Source organism: Ammospiza caudacuta, chromosome 15, assembly GCF_027887145.1.
Source record: "Ammospiza caudacuta isolate bAmmCau1 chromosome 15, bAmmCau1.pri, whole genome shotgun sequence".
NCBI classification, from domain to species: Eukaryota; Metazoa; Chordata; class Aves; order Passeriformes; family Passerellidae; genus Ammospiza; species Ammospiza caudacuta.
This window is the reverse complement of record NC_080607.1, coordinates 8,547,642-8,568,294: the sequence shown is the minus strand read 5'-3', so window position 1 is coordinate 8,568,294 and position 20,653 is coordinate 8,547,642. Positions and strand designations below refer to the sequence as shown.

Here is a 20,653-nt window from a genome sequence, read left to right as displayed (position 1 = left end):
AATTTTGACATCTTTTACCTATCCTGAAGTCTGTTGCCCACACACTGGGTGGGGAATGAGCAGGAAGAAGCCTTACCAGTGACTCCACCATGTTGGATTTGTTATTCCGTAGCGTTTTCACTATGTGGAACACATCGATGATGTTCTGCTGCTGGATCATCTCACACACGCTGCAGATGGCACAGAAGGTGCCGCTGCGACCACCACCGTTCCTGGCAGAGGGACAGACAGGGCAAGGAGGGGCTGGTGAGGCTGGGGGAAGGACAGCACACACAGCTCACAGCCCATGGACAGGTCTCTAATGGAGAGATTGCTGACACATGGAAGGTCTCTGATGTTCAAGGGTTTGTGTGCCTCAAGGGGCTCCAAGAGAGCTGGAGGGGGGCTTTGAACAAGGGCATGGAGTGACAGGACAAAGGGGAATGCCTTCCCACTGCCAGAGGGCAGGGATAGATGGGGTATTGGGAAGGAATTCTTCCCTGTGAGGGTGGTGAGGTCTGGCACAGGGTGCCCAGAGAAGCTGTGGCTGCCCCTGGATCCCTGGAGGTGTCCAAGGCCAGGCTGGACAGGGCTTGGAGCAGGCTGGGACAGTGGAAGGAGTCCACTAGAACTGAGTGGTGTTTGGGGTCCCTTCCAACCCAATCCATTCTGTGAGTCTGTGAAAGTGGAGACCTGTAGAACTGGGGCAGGGATGGAAGGACTAAGGGATAAGGGGAGCTTTCCTTTCCCCCTGGAGTAAGGGACAGGGGAGCTCAGGGACTGCAGTGCTGCAGACCCCTGCTCTGGGCTCACAGCAGCTCTATGATCAGAGCTGGGCACATGGCAGGGCTGCTTCAGCTCTGTTTGTGCTGCAGACACGAGACCCACAATGTACCAGGGCTCTTGGAGCTATCTCTCACTGCAATCAGCAAAATCCCTGGGCCAGGATACTATAATACAATACAATATTCAACTTGAGGTTATTATTATAAATGTAGTTAGTACATGAAGTTGTACATTAAGTACAAGCGTGCAGAAGCGTGTGAAGTTAGCAGTACAAATGTACTTTAACTCCCTTTCCCCCAGCTGAAGCCTGGGGGATTTCTAGAGCCATAACCCACAACACGTGATGCTGCGGCCATTCCCCAGCCCTTACTCACAGGCAGTGGACCACGGTGCGCCCGTCTCTGCCATCGTACTGCTCCTGCCACTTCTCCAGCCTCCGGACCACCTTGAGCAGGGAGCGCTTGGAGGGAGGGGTGTCCCTGTAGGCCGGCCAGCCGATGTACTGCAGGTGCTGCACGATGCGGTACCCGTCCTGCGGCTGCAACACACAGCTGCTCAGGGGCCAGCCAGGGAGGGCAGGGCAGCCAGGGCCAGCAATCACCAACACATCGTCACTGAATTATTATGATTCTATGTTTTTATTAAGAGATCTGGGTGGCAGGGGTACTGTCGGAACCCAGGAAATTCCTCTCATCTCACAGACATCTTTTATGAAAAATCCTTTCTTTAGGATTTTTTCCTCTTGAGAAGCTGAGAGGCCTCAAGAACAAAATGTAAACAATGGTTATCTGCTGCTGTGGAATGCAACAGGTGGATCTGTGACTGGCCTATGTTAGCTATTTCTAACAAAACTTTCTTCGGACAGAAAGTCCCAGCCACAAGCCTTTGTTATCATTCTTTCCTATTCTATTCTTAGCTGGCCTTCTGATGAAATCCTTTCTTCTATTCTTTTAGTACATGATCAGCAAATACAAGGCTGAACATTTCCCAGGGCCTACCTTTAACATTTTCCCAGGGCCTACTAAGTTTAACTTTCTTTTTAGCTCCCTGAATTTTCTGTGATTTTAAAATCTTTTTCTATCAGGAGCACTGCTTGCAGAGCAGCTTCCCCTCTGCACCTGCACCAGCAGTGCTGGTGCTCTACATGCTGGGTACAGTGTTGCTTTAGGACACAAAATAAAATGATGTGGACACTGGACTTCCCAAGGTAAAAAAGAGGGGTGTTTAATTTCTGACTCTAACATTTATAGTTTTCTAAAAATGACAGTGGATTGGAGGATGACAGTGCCACCTCTCCAATGACAAACTAACAGTCTATTAAATTTCTCCTTTTCCATAAAATAATGTAAAACAATAAGTTATTTACATAAAGTGCATGAGAAAGTTCATTACAAGAATGTAAACATCAGAAGGCTTAGAAGAACTTTAAAAAACAGGTTGACAGGTAGAGTGCAAAAACAAGGCCTTTTCTCTAACCTGGATAACAATTGTTACAGAGCCAAGCAGACACCAAGTGCATGGGAGCTTTGTTTGGCTTCCAGAATCAAATTGCATCAAACTGCACAAACAAGTCAAATGTCTCTTTGCTGTGCTGTGCCATAAGAAGTAGAGGCAGCCCTCAGAAATTCTCTGGGGGTTGAGGAGGGAAAGGATCCTCACAAATTTGCTGGCAGTGGCCGTGGTGTTGGACATGGATGAGTGCAGAGAGCTGTGAGTGCACAGCTCCCGCCCTGCAGCCCTGCATCCATGGTCCAGCTCCATCTGAGAGCCACAGAGCCTTGCTCTGACCAGCTTTATCACCCCCTGGGACACAGGAAGGTGTCTGATATCCAACCAGTTTATCAATTTCTGTGCTGGAGCACAAGGTTCCCTCTGCAGTGCCACACCTGAACGGCCGCACAGGCTCTGACCATGCAGACACTGATGGGTTACACTGCATGGAAATACAATTTACAAAGCCTGCTTCCATTTCTGACAAGAAAAAAAATGAAAGAGGAACAACAAAGGAAACATTAGCAATCTGGGAAACGACTAATGAGAGAAAAATCCTCTGCTGAAGCCCTTTCCTGCAGCCCTGAAGCTGGATTGCCAAGGCTCAGTGTGCAGATAAACTTCGTTTCTATCATTTCAGCTGTCCTGGGGCTGAGGGACACAGACAAAGAGCTGCTCACAGAAATGGCAGTTGCTTATTTATAGGGAAAGCAGTGGCAGTTGGGAATCCCAGTCTAGCCAGTAAACATTGCATCTGTCTTCAGAGATGCTGCCTGGGAGCTGACAGATGGAGAGCTGCTGACACCATCCCAGTTTATTTCCTGCAATACTGATGGCTTTATATTGGCTACTAAGTGATGAATTGTTCTCAAATACACACAGAAAAATGCTCACCATTTAAATACAGATTTTCAGCTCGTATCATCCACTCGCTGCCTTCAGCCAAGAGTCCTTTAGCAATGCAGGCTGATTAAATGTTAATTAAAGGAAGTAGCTGCAGTGGAATTTCATTCCTAGGTGAGATATTCTGCATCTCTAAACCCCAAGTCTTGGCTGTGCCTCTTCTTTGAGCCAAAATGTGTTTTTGAGAATAACTAGGGAATGTAGTATTTCTCCTGTCTTACCCTGGCCATGTTGCAAATCCGGAATATCCTGTTGATGATATCTTCATCAATATCTGCTGAAACAAACTCCACCTGGATTGGGCCATAACAACAGGATGTCTTCTCTGGCCAGTACTGCATGCAGAGCTAGGGAAAAAAAACCCACAAAACCAAATAGAAATCTTAATTATTAACATATCCAGTAATTTCTTTTGGATCTATTACCAGCTCAAAATCCATCACCAATTTGTCTGTCGTGGATTTGTTCAGACAAGACCTCATTCTAGCTTAGTAAAACATTTTATATCCTGAATATGAAGGAAAAAAGAAATATATTTTAGGGTCTGGAATTTTCTTCCTCTTTATTTTTGTATGAACACAGTTTGGAAGTGATTGGATTCTGAGTGTAGAGGTGCAGAAAGGTGGCTTACAAATAAAGCTTCTGTAAAGGCAGAGATTTAACAGGAACATTGAAAGATTAGTGTCTGTAGATAAATTTAATAGGAACCATAGAGATCTGGTAAAAAAGAGGAAACAGTACAGGCACCAAGAAAATTAATCTTAATTCAAACAAAATGAAATTTCTTTTTTTTCTGTAATATGAACTTTTTCATTTTCTGGCTTGACCAGTGAGCAGAAGAAGGAAAGTGAGTTTGTTCTGAGAGCACAAGAGCTGCTCTGGTTTCAGGGTGAACCACAACTGCACCTCTGAAGTTTGTGAAGCAGGCTGGGAGTCTTTTTCTTGTGCTGATATTACTGAGTTGAAAGGACAAAACCCACCCTGTGCACACAAATGACAATCTAAGAATTTAAAATCCAGCTGGAAATAGATCATGGCGCAAAAATATTTTGCATGAGATCTCATTAGCAGTTTCTGCTAAGACTGTATTTCTTTGTGGCTTTTTTTTTCCTTCCTATTTTCAAGTGTAATTTTGTACAAGTTTTGAAACCCCCAGATGCTCATTTGAACTTGATCTCTAGCTTTTCAAGTTCAATCACTGCCAGCAACAATGTGGAGTGTGTGCATGTGGCTGCATTAATTCTGCACTCCTGTTCTTCCTTTGATCATATTGGATTGAAATTGGGTGGGATATTCACACAATCTTATGCATCTTTGCCCTTGTTAGCTTTTCAAGATTAAGCAAGCCAGCCAAGACCACACAAGCAAGTCCTTTGAAGGGTTTCTTTACTCTTCCTTCAGACTTTCAAGCTGCCTAGTGATCTCCTCTCAAAGCATCTGTCCCTCAGGCAGGGAGATGTGAGCCGAGCTGAGCTTTGGCAAACAACCTCAAGGTGCAGTGGAAAGCAGAAAAAAAATGAAATCTTTCCTTAGGATGGAAAATTTGCTTCTTCCAGAGCAGGTCTGTGAATGGCCACCCCTCCAAACACACAGGTGTATAACTGCTGAACACTGCAGTGTAGTGTGTGTGCTCTGACCTCCACAAAGGTTTATTTATACTCAGGGCACAGCCTGGGATCAGGCACTGATGAACAGACAGGGAATGACAATATTGTGATGCAAGGACAGCGCCAAGTTCTCTTCTCCTCTCCACAATGGATCTGATGATCTGCTGGAGGGTAGGGAGGACCTGCACAGAGATCTGGATTGATGGGCTTGAAGCCATTCCATCTCACAATGGTTGTGCATGGTCTGAAGGGCAGCAGAGCTGGGGAAGGGTCTGGAGCCCCCAGGAGCAGATGATGGAGGTGGGAAAGGGGCTCAGCCTGGAGAAAAGGAGGACTGGGGGGAAAACCCTCTCACTCTGCACAAATCCCTGAGTGTGGGCTCTGTTCCCAAGGAACAAGGGACAGAGTGAGAGGAAACAGCTTCAAACTGTGCCAGGGGAAGCTTAGAGTGGATATTAGGGAAAACTTCTTCACTGAAAGGATGGTCAAGCAATGGAACAGCTGCCCAGAGCAGTGGTGGAGTGACCATCCCTGGAGGGATTTAAAAGATGTGTAGATGTGGCACTTGGGGGCATGAGTTAGTGGTGGCCTTGGCAGGGCTGAGGTAACAGTTGGATTTAATAATCTAAGAGGTCTTTTCCACCCCAAATGATTCTGTGATGTCAAACTGTCTCACGGTGTCCTGGTAGCTCATAAAATACAAACTTTAAAATCCTCCTTAACTTCCAGTGCCACCTGGGTGTTCTAGCATTGGCTGCACTCCTGAGGGAGGTGACATCGTGCTACAGAAACTGTCAAAGTGAATTCATGCACTGCCAAATCCCCTTTTCTGTGCCTACAGACTACATCAGAGCAGCAAAACTTTGCTAGGAAAAAAAGAAAATCTAAGCTTTGTGAAAGATAGTCACAAGAATAACGCTGGCTGGGGCTGAAAGGTTTGTGTTTTCCCAGAAGTGAGTGTGAGAAAGTGTGTCATTTCCAGAAAAAGCTGGGTTGTGCTTTGAAGAAAAAAAGGTGAAATTTGTCTCTGTATTTAGTACCAAGATGCAGAATCAAAGAGATGGAAGAGGAAAAGAGAAGATGCTGAGAACCTCTGTTTATTCAGTGGTGGGACCCTGCAGGGCACAGGAGAGCCCACTGCTGATCAGAGCTGTCACTGGGGCTGGAATGGGATCCCACTGAGCTCCCCCAATGGGACACCCCCTTAAGGGCTGGGGTGATTGGATTCTCCATCACCATCCAAAAAAGAGACCAACAATTCACTGCCTGCAAGTGTGGTAAGACAAATGGAAGAGACAAATGAAAAATGAATCCATGAAGTACCAACTCAACACTCCTCTCCTCTCATTGAGCAAGGGCTGTAATGGGTGAATTAGCCATGCCAAATGTACTCTCCACACAAATTGCATGATTACACCTTTTTGAAAGCTGTTCTCCTCTGCCACCCATCAGCAAGGTGGTTGGAAACACCAGGGCAGGAGGAATGGCAAAAGCTCCTTCCTGGCAAGCTCAAATGCTGAAAATAATGCTGTGTCCAGTAGCCAAAACCCAGCTTAGACATTAAAAAGGAAAAGGAAAAGGAAAAGAGATAAAAGGACTAGATTATCCTCAAACTGTGCAAAGCACATTTCTCAGTATTACAGAATCATACTGGAAATCTCAGGGGAAAGATCCTTCAAATTATTTCAGCTCTCTTGGTTTTATTCTTCTGGAAATGCCATGTGAAAAAGGCAAACATGAAGCACCCTGGGGCTGTGGTAGGGAGCATTTTCCTGAATCAAACACAGACAAAAATATGAAAGGGGAGAAAGTGGGTTTGGGAGGGAAATGTTGGCCTGCAAACACAAAGTAATTCTGTAATATATAAAGTATGCATATAAAACTTGTTGATACTTTTAACTATATTTTCCATATTTTTATATCAAAGTATTTATATAATAAATGGGGAGACTTTATAGCAATTTTCCAGTACATAAAAGGGGCTTACAGGAAAGCTGGAGGGGAACTTTTCAGAAGGGTGTGGAGTGATAGGAAAAAGGGGAACAGCATTAAGATGAAGAAGGGCAGATTAGATGGGATATCAGGAAGAAATTCCTCCCTGTGAGGATGGTGAGGCCCTGGGACAGGTTCAGAGAGAAGCTGTGGCTGTCCCTGGATCCCTGGAAGTGTCCAAGGCCAGGTTGGATGGGGTTTGGAGCAACCTGGGATAGTGGAAGGTGTCCCTGCCATGGCAGGGGGTTGAAGTGTCATGGTCTTTCGGGTCCCTTCCCATCCAAATTCTTCTATGATCCCTATTAATTGCAATAAGAATTAGCTTACAAAGAGCCAGGCATATGGACTTATTCTCCACTGAAACCCCAAAATATCACCTATTACTTTCCAGCTCCCCCTCATTTATTTACTCGGGTGGGAAGGCATCCACCCCAATAAAATGGCAGCAGGGACTCTCTGCAAACCCCCTGGACTTGAGAAGGGAGTGAATGAAGAGCCAGGAATGAGGAGCCACTGACCTGTGCTGCATCCATCTCGTTGAGCATCACCACGGAGGAGCAGTTGTAATCAAACACCAGCCTCCAGAAGTCTGTGATGGTGTTGGGCAAAGGGTGCTGGGTGACAATGAAGGCAGCAGGCTGCTTGTGGCTCTAACAAAAGAGTAAGATTAGTTAAAAAAAAAAAAATAAAAAAATCAATCAACTTTTATTCAAAGGAATATTATACCCGGGAGGCTGTGGGGAGGCAGTGTGAGCCATTTAACCAGATTATACAAATCACATCTCCTGCTCCTTGTTATCGGCCCGCAATGAATGAACGCCTCGTAATGGGATTCTTTTGCTCCCAATAAAGACATTTCATTAAAGAAGTGTCACAAGAGCAGAGATTACCCAAATCAATTATTTATATTTTGAGACTCAGCAAATAATGCTAATTCTACTATTACTCCTACGACTACGACTATCAGTAATATTAATAATTGGAAGGAAAACAGCTGGAAGCAAATGTTCTCCTTTGTGCTGCAGTGGCCTCGAGGAGCTCCAGAAGGGATTAGCCCCGTCTGCTGGGGCTGCCTGGGGGTGCAGTGTGACAGAGGTGGCATGTTTGGATCCCAGCCATCCTTTATGGGGCACATTCAGAGCTTGTGACATTGGCATTTAATTTCTGCTGTTATTCTTTCACCTCAAAAAGGCCCCCTGACCTCAGCCTCCCTAAGCACGAGGGGGTGGAGCTGTGCTCCCAACCTCTGCAGGGCTGAGTTAATGAATGTTTGGGATGAAAGGCAACAAGCTGAAAACTTTATCGCTTCCCAACCATGGCAGGCAGGGCTTAAATGAGCCTGGAAACTGCACAGTCCTTTGTGCTGTACATCTGTGAAGCAGACTTGAATCAAAAGGCATGCTAATTCTGGGGTAAAAAAAACAAAAACCAAAACAAAAAAGCACAAAAAACCCTCCAGCGGAATAAAATTTTGAATTTAAAGTGAAGAAATAATAAAATTATGAAGTATTAAGCTGCTCTTTGTGGTGTTTGCCTTTTCTCTTCCATGTGAGGAAGATGTGGGTGGAAGTGCTGGGCCATGCTGGGAAAAAGCGGTTTCTGAGTGTGCACGTGTGAGGAGGGTAATGGGAAGTGAGGTACAGAGAAGGAAAACAAAATTATTTATTGGGAAATTTTCATTTAGAACAGATTTTTGTCTTTTTCCCCACTCTGCATTCTGCATCTAGAAACACCAGAATGGGGGTCAAAAGTTGTGAAATACCAGACCAGTGGCGGCAGCAGAGTGGCAAATAAAATACTGAGGTTTATCGCTTAATTAAACACCAGAATGTTCCTGCTGTGGTTTTTTAATGGTGTGTCAGTAGCAAATCTAGCTTAACTCGTGGCTGAAGGTCTCGTGCTTGTGGGGTTTGCCTTCAGGAGAAAAAGAAACGCTGCCCAGCTCCTCAGCTCCTTGCTACAGGTGAGGAACCAGGTTCACTGTCCTATTTCAGAGAGAATGTGACACAGAGATGTGAATTACTCATGCAAGAGAACATGTGTGGGATGGGGCAATTATGATGTTAGGGACACATAAATTCATGTTTTTTCTCCAAAGCCCATGGATTAAACACAAATCTATCATCCCTTCTTCATGACTTGACTCATGATGTGACTTAAGTCTCATTTTTAAGGATTATGTTCCATTGTTTTAGGGGAGGGTGAGCGACAGTTTTGCTCCTTTCAGGGCAATACGGGATGGATGGAGGTTGTCCTCTGAAAGTCCCTGCTCAGTACAAGACTTCACACCTCAGCAAGAACAGCCATGAAAATGTAGGATTCTGGCTGTTCCCCTGTGATTATTTTTGTCCCCAAAGGTTCCTGAATCCTTTATGGAAAGATAAAGGAGAGCCAGAGAACATCACAGTGGCTGAATTTCAATGACAGATGAAAAATTGCTTTGTACTAAAAAAATTAATCCACTGGAATTTTGTGGGGAAGGATCCAAATATTTGCAAAGTGATTTGAGGTAACAAGGGCTGAAATGTATAAACATTCCCACCCCTAAGAAACCAAAGACTGGATTGTGCTTCTGCAAATGTGCAAAACCACTAAACACACTTTAAAATAACAAGTTTCCTTAGGCATGTTTGCAATGAAAACATCACAATCTTGCTGAAAAAAATCTAAAATAAATTTTGTGACCGTTTGACTGAATATCTTAAATGCAACAGTATTGCTGTTTCCCAAAGATTGAAGAATAGACAAAATTAAAAAACAGAGACCCTGCTGCTGCCAGGGAAAAAATGATGGCATTTTACCCTGGATCATATTTACACATACTCCAACTGCAATAATTAGTGGCTTTAAAGACATCTGTGTCCAAAGGCAGCACAGCAAAAAGAAGCCATCAACATAATTCATCCTCCACAAATGACCCGTGCTGTGAGATTCCAGGCTATAAACAAAGCGAGGGAAAACGCCTTCGGACAGAGTCACATCAGCTCAACTCACATCCTTTAGCCTGAAAATATTTCGCACATTTGATCCCTGCACTCCCACATTCTTAACTGCATAAGATCATATCAATCACTCGCTCCACACTGCAAATTATCCTCGTCAAACAGCTGACCTGGCAAACATTTCTCTTCCCAATGGATACAAAACCAATGTATGGGAAGAGCTGTCCCCCCAGTGGATACAAAACCAATGTATGGGAAGAGCTGTTCCCCCATGTTTTTGTGCATCTGCCTTTCTGTGATCCAGCCTCAGACTGCACAATGAGGAATGCCTTTGCCAAAAAATTTCTATCAATGTGGTGCAGCACTAGGTTGTGTGATCACAGAATAACAGCATGTAACAGAAAATGCTGGGTTGGAATGGACCCTCAAGGATCATGGAGCCCAACTCCTGGCCCTGCACAGCACCATCCCCAAAAGTGCCCAAAAGTTTTGTCTGAAAGCCTCTTGAACTCTGCCAGGCTGGTGCTGTGATCACTTCCCTGGGATAACCATACTCTGGAGGACATATTTTGGTGACAAAGAGAAAATTCATGTGCTTTGCCCGATTTGGAGATACCAGACTCAGAAATTACAGCTAAATAAGTTTTTTTTCTTTAGATCCATTCTCCAAGAATGTCGGAATTCAGGACATCCCTCTGGCTGTCCTGGATTGCCCAAACCCTGCCAGGGGGCTCAGAGACCTTGACACAGAGCCCAAGACACCTGTGACTTTGATTTTGACCCATGGAGCAAATTACCAACCTTATGTGAGGATCTGCAAGCCACTAAATTCTAAGTAGAATCATAATTAGTTTGTCACAGGGTGAAAAATAGATTTTTTGGGGTTTTTAAAATAAAGGTTTAAGAGGCAAGATAGAGGAATTGGGGCATGTCCAGCCTTTCTCCTTCTTCTTCTTGGCCTCCATCATCTGCTATGATGGTGGCACTTTTGGATTGGTTTAGAGTAGAAGCTCACTGTCTAACATAGGTGATAGGTATTGGATAGTTATGGTAAATATTGTACACATAGTTTTTAGTATAAAAAGATAACACCACCCCAAGGATGGGCAGAGTGCCTCTGTCTGACCCGCTGGACGGACCTCAGCAGGCCACAGAAAGAATTTTATAGATAAGAAACAATAAACAACCTTGAGAACGAGAACTGAAGAGTTCTGACTCCCTCTTTGACCACCAGGCTGGGAAAAGAGACTTTCTAATGCATCTCAGGGTTACTCTGACCAGCAGAAGCCCTGAGACCAGACAAGCATCATGAGAGGGAATAACCCCATGTTAGGCCACGCTGGGTGTGCAGAGCAGTGCTTACATCCATGAGTGCAGCATTGATGTAGTTGCTGGACTCGCCATCCACGGAGATGAGGAAGGGCAGGCAGCGGTCCAGCGGCAGCACGTCCATGCAGCGGTTCTTGTCGTGGTTGCGCGGCAGCAGCCCGATGCTGCAGTCCTCCGGCCGCACCCGCGGCGTCACGATGTTCAGCGTCTGGGAAACAAGGACACAAACAGCCTGAGCGCCTTGCAGGTCACCTCCGAGAGTCACAGAATGACCAGGCTGGAAGAGAGCTCCAAGATCATTGAGTCCCACCCAGCCCCAACCCCTCAATAATACCCTGGTACCCAGTGCCACGTCCTGTTGGAACCCAGGACATTCCTCTGGCTGCCCTGGAACCCCTGCCCAGGGGGCTCAGACACCTTGGCACAGAGCCCAAAGACCCCTGTGCCCTTGATCTTGACCCATGGAAAAACAATTACCAACCTTTATATGAAGAATTACAAGTCAAAAGAGTTTAAGTAGAATGATAGTGAATTTATCACAGGGTGAAAAATAGATTTTTTTGGTTTTTTAGAATGGGGGCTTGGGGCAAGATGGAGGAATCTGGGTGTGTCCAGCCTCTCTCCTTCTTCTTCTTGGCCTCCATCTTCTGCTGTGATGTTGGCACTTTTGGATTGGTTTAAGGTAGAAGCTCACTGTCTAACATAGGTGACAGCTATAGGGAAGTTATAGCAAATATTGTACATGTAGTTTTTAGTATAAAAAGATAACACCGCCCCAGGAGTGGGCTGAGTGCCTCTGTCTGACCCGCTGAACGGACCTTGGCAGGCCAGAGAAAGAATTGAGAACAAGAACTGAAGAGTTCTGACTCCTTTGACCACCAGCCTGGGAAAAGAGACTTTCTAACACATCTCAGGGTCACTGTGACCAGCTAAAGCCCTGAGAACATCCAGGCTTTGTTAAACACACCCAGGGCACCACCTCCCTGGGCAGCCATTCCAGAACTTTTTCACTCATCCCATGAAAAACTTTTTTTCCAATCTCCAACCTGTATTTCCCTTGGTGCAGCCTGAGGCTGTGTGCTCTGGTTGTGTCAGTGCTGCCATATGCACAATATGTTTGTTTTAAAGGGACTCAGAGTAGCAGGGCTTTGGCTGTTGCATATAGGTAAAAACTTATAAAATAAGGGCCTTGTTAGCCTTATAAATTCATGGCTCAGGCCTTCAGCTAAGCAGCAAAGGGCTATGGGAAAGTGACTCAGCTGAATTAGAGGTAGAAAAACAAGTTATAGAACCATCAAGTGCTCACATTGTGGTTTATGAGGGTTGGTTGAATTACATTTGTTGTGCTTAAATAGGATGTAACTGATTATGGGGTAACTGCTTAGAAAGGCTGGGTTTTTGCAATAAAGGCCTGGTTTTTGCAATAAGGCCTGGTTTTTGCTCTCCTTTGCACTTGCCTGGGGACTCTGTGTTACTCAGCTTCAGAACATTTGGCATCCCAGAGATAAAAAGGAAGAAGAACTAAGGAGCTTGTGGCTGTTGTAACACGTTGTGTTTTGCAAATTGTCCTGAGGTACTCTCCCAAACACTGTTAGCTCCAGGATAAACTGAAAGCATTATACACCTCCCAAACATTTCCAGCTCTAAACCCACAGAGCAGCTAGATAACATTCCTGCTCTTTCCTAGAGGTTGGAAATGGGTGCCACAGGTATAAGATGCAGCTTTGAGCTGGTGATGGAGTGGAACATCCTCCTGTTTTTACCATCCTTAGGGTGGAAGCACAAATCCTTCCCCTCTTCAAGTGGATCCTGTGCCGTTGTACCCTGTACACCCAGCAGAGTGTTCAGAGCCTCTGGTGATTCCTCAAACTACTGACTTATCTTATAAAAACCTCAGATAAAATGTCATTTTGAGGGTTTTTTGAACAGAAAAGTCTATTTGTTTTATATATTACTTAGATTGCTACTTTCCTTTTGAAGTGACACATAGGATGCTTCACTTACATAGTCATCCCTAATCTCTGGGGCCTTGCTGTCAGTCTTTGACTGTTATCTGCCTTTTCCACAACTTGACAAACTGTGTTTCTTTAAATCTATTTTACTTTTGTGTTCCCCATTGTGGAGGCCTCCTGACAAACCAGTCCAGGTTGGTCAGCAAGGATCAAAACTCAGAAATCAAAGTAAATGCATCTTAGCACCAGTGCTTAAGTGGTGGTAGATCAATGGCTATCTGATGTCATTGTATTTCCACTTTTGCATCTGCCCTTCCTGAGCAAAGCCCATGGAGTCCTACAGTGAACTCTCTGCAGCCAGAAGAATACAAAATATTTAGGGGCCAATAAAACAAATAAAAAAACCCAAACTTAAGGAGAGCTGGACTTCTGCCACAGAGAGGTTATGAATGAAGAAAAGAGGAAGGTCAAACAATCCAAGATAAAAGAATGTGTCAAAGTATAAAACTTGAAATAATATAGTTGCTCTAAATTATTCAGGTTCTGCATTGCCTGGAGATGGAAAGCAGGGAGTCTGGCTGGGGAAACAACATGAAATCTCAGATCTCTGACAGTGCAGATAATCAGGCAGGTGACTTGCTAGTGATTTACTCCTGCCTGTTTTATGCTGCTCCCCTCTCTCCCTTGTTCCTGTACTGATTCAAATTACAAAAACTCTCCAGAGTGAGCTTTGTGTGTCCAGACAACATGTAGAACATGAGAAATACATCCAGCCTTTCCTCAGGGCCAGTGGGACCTAAATACCACAAACTGCAAGCACAGATCTATAGTTATATCAACTGGTTGCTAAAGATTGCAGCAGAGATAGCAGCTTTTGCATTAAATCCAGACAATCAGGGCTGAGGAACGCTCTGAGCCAAAATCCTGTAAAAATAGATCCTACAGCAAGACAGACACTGAACCTCTTATGCAAAGCACAGTGGAGCAGTTCCTTCCCACAGGAGCTGCCAGCCCCTGGCAGCTCAAAAGAACAAGCACAGAGGTGACAAATCCTGTCTCATATCATGACAAAATACACCCAGCAAGCGGTGGCTGAGTTTTTAATAGTGTTTTTTTTAAACAGCATTTGATGAAGTTCGGCTCTGACTCCATGTCAAACCAAAAACACTTTTACAGGCCTGCTATCACTTGATAGAACCAGATCTTTTTTTTAATTGAGCTGCCATCAGTTGGGATCCACATTCTTTATCTCACTGTACCAAACCTGATGATTCCCTGTAAGGCTTCAGATAAAAGACACACATTCTCCCTGTACATAGAGAGGGAGGAAAAGAGGCCTCTGACTCAGGCTGGGGATCCCAAAAGACATTCTCTTGCTGCAAAAGACACTTTCCTGGGAGAGGAAAAGCAATTAAAGCAATCTCCACCTTTTCACTCTGACTATGAGTAGCCTCAACAAATAGTAGATGTCTGTTTCTTTCCTGTCAAACTCACCTTGCTGCAATTCCCCACATGTTTTTTCCCTACACTGATGTTGGCTCAAAATCACAGATCCACAGAATGTTTTTGTTTGGGAGAGATTTTAAAGCCCCTCTATTCTATCCCTGCCATGGGCAGGGACATCTTCCCCTGTCCCAGGCTGCTCCCAGCCCTGTCCAGCCTGGCCTTGGGCACTGCCAGGGATCCAGGGGCAGCCACAGCTGCTCTGGGCACCCTGTGCCAGGGCCTGAGCAACCTCACAGTAAAGAATTATAGATTCATAGGGAATAAGACTGGAAAAGTCAGTTCAGTGTTCAGAATTCTGGGTGAATTCTCCACTTTGTGAGAGGAACAACTGCACAGGGCCCATGGCTGGAGTGTCCCCAGCCCATTTACCAGGGTGGGATAAGCAACAGGGACAGGAAACAAAGGAGGGGCCCCTATTTTGTTGCTTGTCCCGGGCAAAGAGCATTAATGGAGCACTTGTGAGTTCTGCTGTCCATTATTTTGGGTGTCATCACCAGGTACCTGGCAAAACAACTGCAGTGAACTGATTCATTCACATTTAATTGAAAATTAGCAATAGCCAAAATAGTGCTCACTGAGCTCCCTCTCTCTCCTGTATGGAAGGTTGTCAACAAGTTGATTGTCAAAGCTTGGAAGCACCATATGAGCCGCAAGAATGGATAATAAGGCACCTTGAGGCATAAATGTTTCTGTATAAATTATGGAAGGAAACGAACAACACAATACTCATTAAAATAAGTACAACATTATGTGTGAAAATTAGTACCCTTGCTCTACTGGAGTGATGAGGACAATTTTTTCCTTGCTGAAGGCTGAATAGTCCATGCTCAAAAACAAATTTCTGCCTGACCCAGTAGTACAACAACAAAAACCAACTGAAATCAGACCTTGGCTCAGTGTCCCCCTTGTTTGCTCTGCTGGAAATCACAAAGAAACACACAGAAATTGATTAAACACCTTCAATGCACCAACTGCAGTGACTGAGACATATGAAATTACCTGAAACTCATCTTTTATCTGGCTGGAATTGGTCTGTGGATCCAGTCTGCTGATGTTGTAATATATGGATCTGAACTCACAGACTGGAATGGCTGTGTTGCCACAGAGACATGCCTCCAAAATGGCATCATGGACAAACACATACTGCTCCTGAAATATTGAAAGCACATTTTTAACACAGATCATGAAATATCACTCTTTGTTTTTTCTTAAGTCATGCCCAATATGCATATTTGGCTCTGTTTCACGTGGAGACAAATTACACAGTGTGCTGTGTGACAGCTTTGTGAGCATATTTCAGCCATCGTTGAATGTGAGGTCTCACGTGTTCATTTCGGATTTACAAGGAAAATGGGGAATTGGCACTCTCAGGAATGTTGGGACAAAATGGGGGTGGGCTGAGGAGGAGATCAGGGTGTAAAGCCTCTCTGTCCACAGGCAGTGGTCACCTCCAACAACACCAGAGAATCACAGAATTGTGTAGGCTGGAAAAGACCTCTAAGATCACTGGGTACAGCCCAGAACTGCCAAATTCACCACTGAACATATCCCCAAGTGCCACATCTGCATGTCTGTTAGATCCTTGCAGGGATGGTGATTCCACCACTGCTCTGGGCAGCTGTGCCAGGGCTGGACAACCCTTTAAATGAAGAAATTTTTGATAATATTCAATTTAGCTTTCTCTGGCACAATGGTACAGAACTAACAGGTTTATTCTGGGTATTCTGGGTAAAACTCTTTCCATAAATGAAATATGGGAAGTCCAACAAAGTTAACAGCCCCTGTCTGTTCCAGGGGGGCTGTTCTGTCCCTCAGGAAGGGAAGGGGTTAAGGGACACGCATAAAACCTGTGCAACAGGATAACGGTTCCACAGGAGTCTGTGCAGCTGCCAGACACTGTGTGATGGAGCACCTTGCTTAATCAGCACCCAAAGCTTGAACCAAAGACATCTTGTTTGCTTAGCTTGTAATTGATACACACTAGGTACTACTGGGGCCTGCAGTGTTCCTATGAATGAGTCATGAGAGGCTTCAGGAGCTCTTTTTTTCCTACTATGAGAATAAAATTAATCAGCAATGCACAGACCTCAACTCCAAGGTTTGCCCTCCTGTCTTGGAGGCCCCGAGTAGCCGCCAGTGAATTGATTCAGTGAAAATCTGGGCATGTCTGGCCACCAAAAGCTCTGCATAATCAAGGCACAGAGCGAGCCAGTGTTGGCTTCATGAATTGCTGGGCAGAGAAGCTGACAGGAAAGCATCACTGGAGCAGGGAGAGCTGCTGGCACCCACCTCTGTCTGCACCAAATTGACCCTCTGGGAGCGCAGCTCTCGCACGCAGTTGAATATATCCACCACGCCCTCGTTCTCTGCCATGTCCAGCATGATGTCAATGGCAATAAAGCACCCTGTCCTCCCGGCCCCAGCACTGCAAAAGATAAAAAACAGGAGGATCTGTGTGACCAAGGGGCTGTGGAGAGGCAGGGCTCTGTGGAGGAGAGAATAACAGCAGCACACACTGCTGTCTCCTCCTGGGAGCTGCTCCTGATCCCTGCAGGATTCATTTTTCTGTTGTAGGATTTAAGAGAATGAGGGGAAATAGTACTTCTTGAAAGGGAAGCAGAAACAAAAGCTTTGTGTTATTGAACATCAACAAAATATTGCAAAAATACTCACTTTTATTTCACAGGTCAGGTCACCTGCACACCTCTCATCACACAGGCGAGAGCAGCCTCCAGGTTGCAAACAGACACAATTCCAGAAATTTCCTTCCCTGGGACTCTCTAGAAGGCATGCATACGTTTACCCCTGTGGGCATGATGCAAGGAGCTCAGTCCTCTACCTCAAACACTTTTTTTCCCTTTGGAATCCTGAGGAGTTTGGATCCTGAGGAGGGTAATTTGAAGTCATGAAGTTATGGATTGTAAATCTCAGAGAAAGGAGCTGGAGGCTGCTGGAACCCTTCAGCTCAGAGCTCCCCACTGCTTGTGAGAACGGGGCCATCTCCTGCAAAACTCTGTTGTCATCGTGTCCTCCTTCCCCTCTGGGAAATCAGCCAAGCTGCTTAGGTGTGAAGGATGGAGAGAGAAGAAGTCTCTTCACATTACTCTGAAGGAAGCAGAACTCTGCTCAAACCAAGGAAACTTCAGCTGCACTGAAAACTCCACCAGAGCCGAAAGCAAGGAGATATGAATGACCATAAATTAATGGACCAGATTAATCAACTGCTGAATAGTGAGAAGATATTTTTCATTTGCAGAATTTTAATGAATAAGTGGCATTTCCTCTCCCTTTATCTCTCAGCTTTTCAGAATTTTAACAAATAGTTTTAACAGTTCTATATTTAGAGGATCCTGGCACTTCATAAATATCGAACAGTGATATTATCCAGCCAGGCATCAGTGGGGAGAATTTGGTAATTACCACTTAAAGCAACTCATTAAAATTCAAAAGCAGATAAATAACGTAGAGGAAATGGCATTTATTCATTAAAATGGGAAGGATGAAAAATCTCTCCTTGCTTTCTTGGTGACAATGAGTCAGGTTCAGACACCTTCCAGGGCCAGCCCCATACCATGGCACCAAAGCAGCAAACTCAGGCCCTCAGCTGTAAATGAAATCTCTTCTGCCAACTCCTCAGGCTTAGCTTTACTTGATTATAAAACTGACTCACTGCTTGCTTAAAAAAAAAAAAAAAATCCAACAAAACAAAACACCCACCCAATCCAAAACTGCTTAGAAAAAATGAGATTTAATTGATTTTCCTTTTTAAAGTAGTTGTGGGATGTATTTTTTCTGTCTTTCTCAAGACACAGAGTGGGAACTAGAGGCAGTTCCTTGTGGATGGAATGGATTAGGGGTGAGATTTTTGGGACAGCCAGCTCTGCTCTCTAGCCTTGTGCTCAAGCCACATCTTTAGCTCACACATACCCAGAGCCCTGCAGACACAGCTGCTAGTACAAACCCAAACTCTGGTTTTGTAGAATTTGAAGTAATTTAACTCCTTTTATTTGCCAGCTGGAAGCCACTGGAATTTTGCTAGCTGGAAGTTTTTAATCTGAGATTCTCACCCAACTCCTGGGCTTTCAGGAAGCCAAGGTGCCCAAGGGCTGTCAGCCAGGCTCAGCCAGACAAATATTTCAGACCATAAAACCATAAAATCATGGAATGGTCTGTGTTGGAATGGACCTTAAAGATGGCGTAGTTCCAACTCCCCTGCTGCGGGCAGGGACGCCTTCCACCAGACCAGGTGAGGCCTTCAATGCTGACCTACTCCCATCATCTCCAACTCATGCCAGCTTGGCTCCAGATCTGCCACTTTAGGGAAGAAAAATGTTTGTTTCCAGGTGATGAGTCAAGGGGCTGAGCTAGGAATGCAAGTGAAATAGTGAAAACGATATGTTTTAATTAAGAGCTTAAATGAATCAAGGGGTTAAGTTAGAAATGTAGTTAGCAAAGATCATACATTGTGATTAGAGCTTAACAAGGAAATTAATTGATACCAGGTGGGGATTGCAAGGGTCAGGAACTCACGTTTTACAAAAGAACCCACTTGCCGTGGCAGTTACGTCCAGATATGGACAACACTGGACAAACCAGACCAGTGAAGAGCTTTTTTTTTTATTTTCAGCACATCAGTCTCAGGACATTGTTAGACAATGGAGACGGGATGTTAACAGCTCGCTGATCCACAGGGAATGTCAGGGAAAGCAGAGTATTACAAGATGACATAAAACCATCTCAGTCTAGATTTCAGCCAATCATAGGTAGAACAACACATATTGACAAGCATTCTATCCAATCTTATAAAACACACGTAATGGTAGTTAAAACAAAGACTGGTTCATAAGAGACAGAGAACAGAGCTCTATTCATGCTAACCTTCTAAAGATATACATTAAATAACCTTGTTGCCATCCATAAGCCAATTCTACAGAGGCCTATTGTTATTTGTCATGTATGCTCTACTGCTTGAGAAACTTTTCTGCTGTATTTGCAATGCTAACAAAACTTCAGTCTGAAGCCTATACTTTTTTAACCATTTCCTAAAAACCCTCTAATTTCATAGAATCCAACAGGGATCACTGAAACAAAGTTAGGAATGACAGGTGATGCATGTTTATTCCAGGCCTACCTGCAGTGCACCACGATGGGTCCTGCCTCGGGGGGGTTGAGGAACTTGACCTGGCGCACGAAGCCCAGCAGCCCCGTGGCGTAGCAGGGCACGCCGTGGTCCGGCCAGCTGGTGAAGTGGAACTGCCGAATCTCCCGGATCTCATGGTAGCCTTTCTGAGGAGACAACACAGCCTCTATTTCTGTCCCATCAGACTCCAGTCAGCATATCCTGCTCCCTGCTGCCTTCCCTCGTGCAGAGCGATAACGAGCACTGAGCTCTCACTATGCATGGAAATGTGTCCCAAGCTGCTTTTCACTCTAAAGAACATTTCCAGCCAAATTCCAGCTCCCAGTGGGTAACACTCACCTCAGGGCTGGGAAGGTGGGTACAGGTTTTCAGTTCCAACCTGTGGTCTCAGAGCTCACACCCACCTCATCAGGGTGACCTCAGCCCTAGCACTCCATGGCTGGGTTTACCTACAGCCATAAACCAGCACAAATTCACTCTTAAATCCTCTTTGAGGCATTGAAGCAAGAGCCTGGGGAATGAACATGCCAAGAGTGGGTATGCCCCAGGTAACAGCAGATTTTTTGCCACCTGCTGCCAAAAATTCTCAGTTTGAGATGCTGCTGGCAGTGAAAAGAGCAGGAGTTGGTACCCAGAACCATCTTTTCTAGAGAAAGCAAGTTGTTGGTATCAACACATCTTTAAAATCATGTTGCTGGAAAATAACACCTTCATCTGCCCTGCAAAGAGTAACCCACAACACTGGGTCAGCTGTGTTTCATAGTACAGGAAATGTGGGTGGAATCCAGCAGCAGCTCCTCTAGCCTGTCAGATTTTGGCATTAGCATTTCCCACCAAGTTTTTCAATGATTTAATGAAATATGGAGTTGGTGTATCAGAAAACTGAAACAATATTCCCAGTGTGACTGAAGTTCATTGAGCAAGAATTCTGGAAAGGCTTTAAAACCACTTACTGAGTGTTTGGAAAGTAATTTGGACAGACCTGGAATACTATGACACTTAGACTTCCAATTTCTAATTACAAGT

At 44.8% G+C, this 20,653-nt stretch overlaps 1 protein-coding gene across 1 annotated transcript in view; it reads right to left on the bottom strand.

Moving 5' to 3' along the window:
* The window catches only part of PTPRT (protein tyrosine phosphatase receptor type T), a 489,127-nt gene that overhangs the window by 7,768 nt on the left and 460,706 nt on the right, over positions 1 to 20,653 (bottom strand). The window contains exons 25-32 of the mRNA XM_058814983.1: positions 19,619 to 19,773; positions 16,777 to 16,912; positions 15,487 to 15,636; positions 11,064 to 11,237; positions 7,277 to 7,408; positions 3,381 to 3,506; positions 1,140 to 1,303; positions 77 to 212 (exon numbers count right to left, since the gene is read on the bottom strand). Coding sequence (XP_058670966.1) covers positions 77 to 212; positions 1,140 to 1,303; positions 3,381 to 3,506; positions 7,277 to 7,408; positions 11,064 to 11,237; positions 15,487 to 15,636; positions 16,777 to 16,912; positions 19,619 to 19,773 — 1,173 coding nt within the window. The remainder of the gene's footprint in view (positions 1 to 76; positions 213 to 1,139; positions 1,304 to 3,380; positions 3,507 to 7,276; positions 7,409 to 11,063; positions 11,238 to 15,486; positions 15,637 to 16,776; positions 16,913 to 19,618; positions 19,774 to 20,653) is intronic.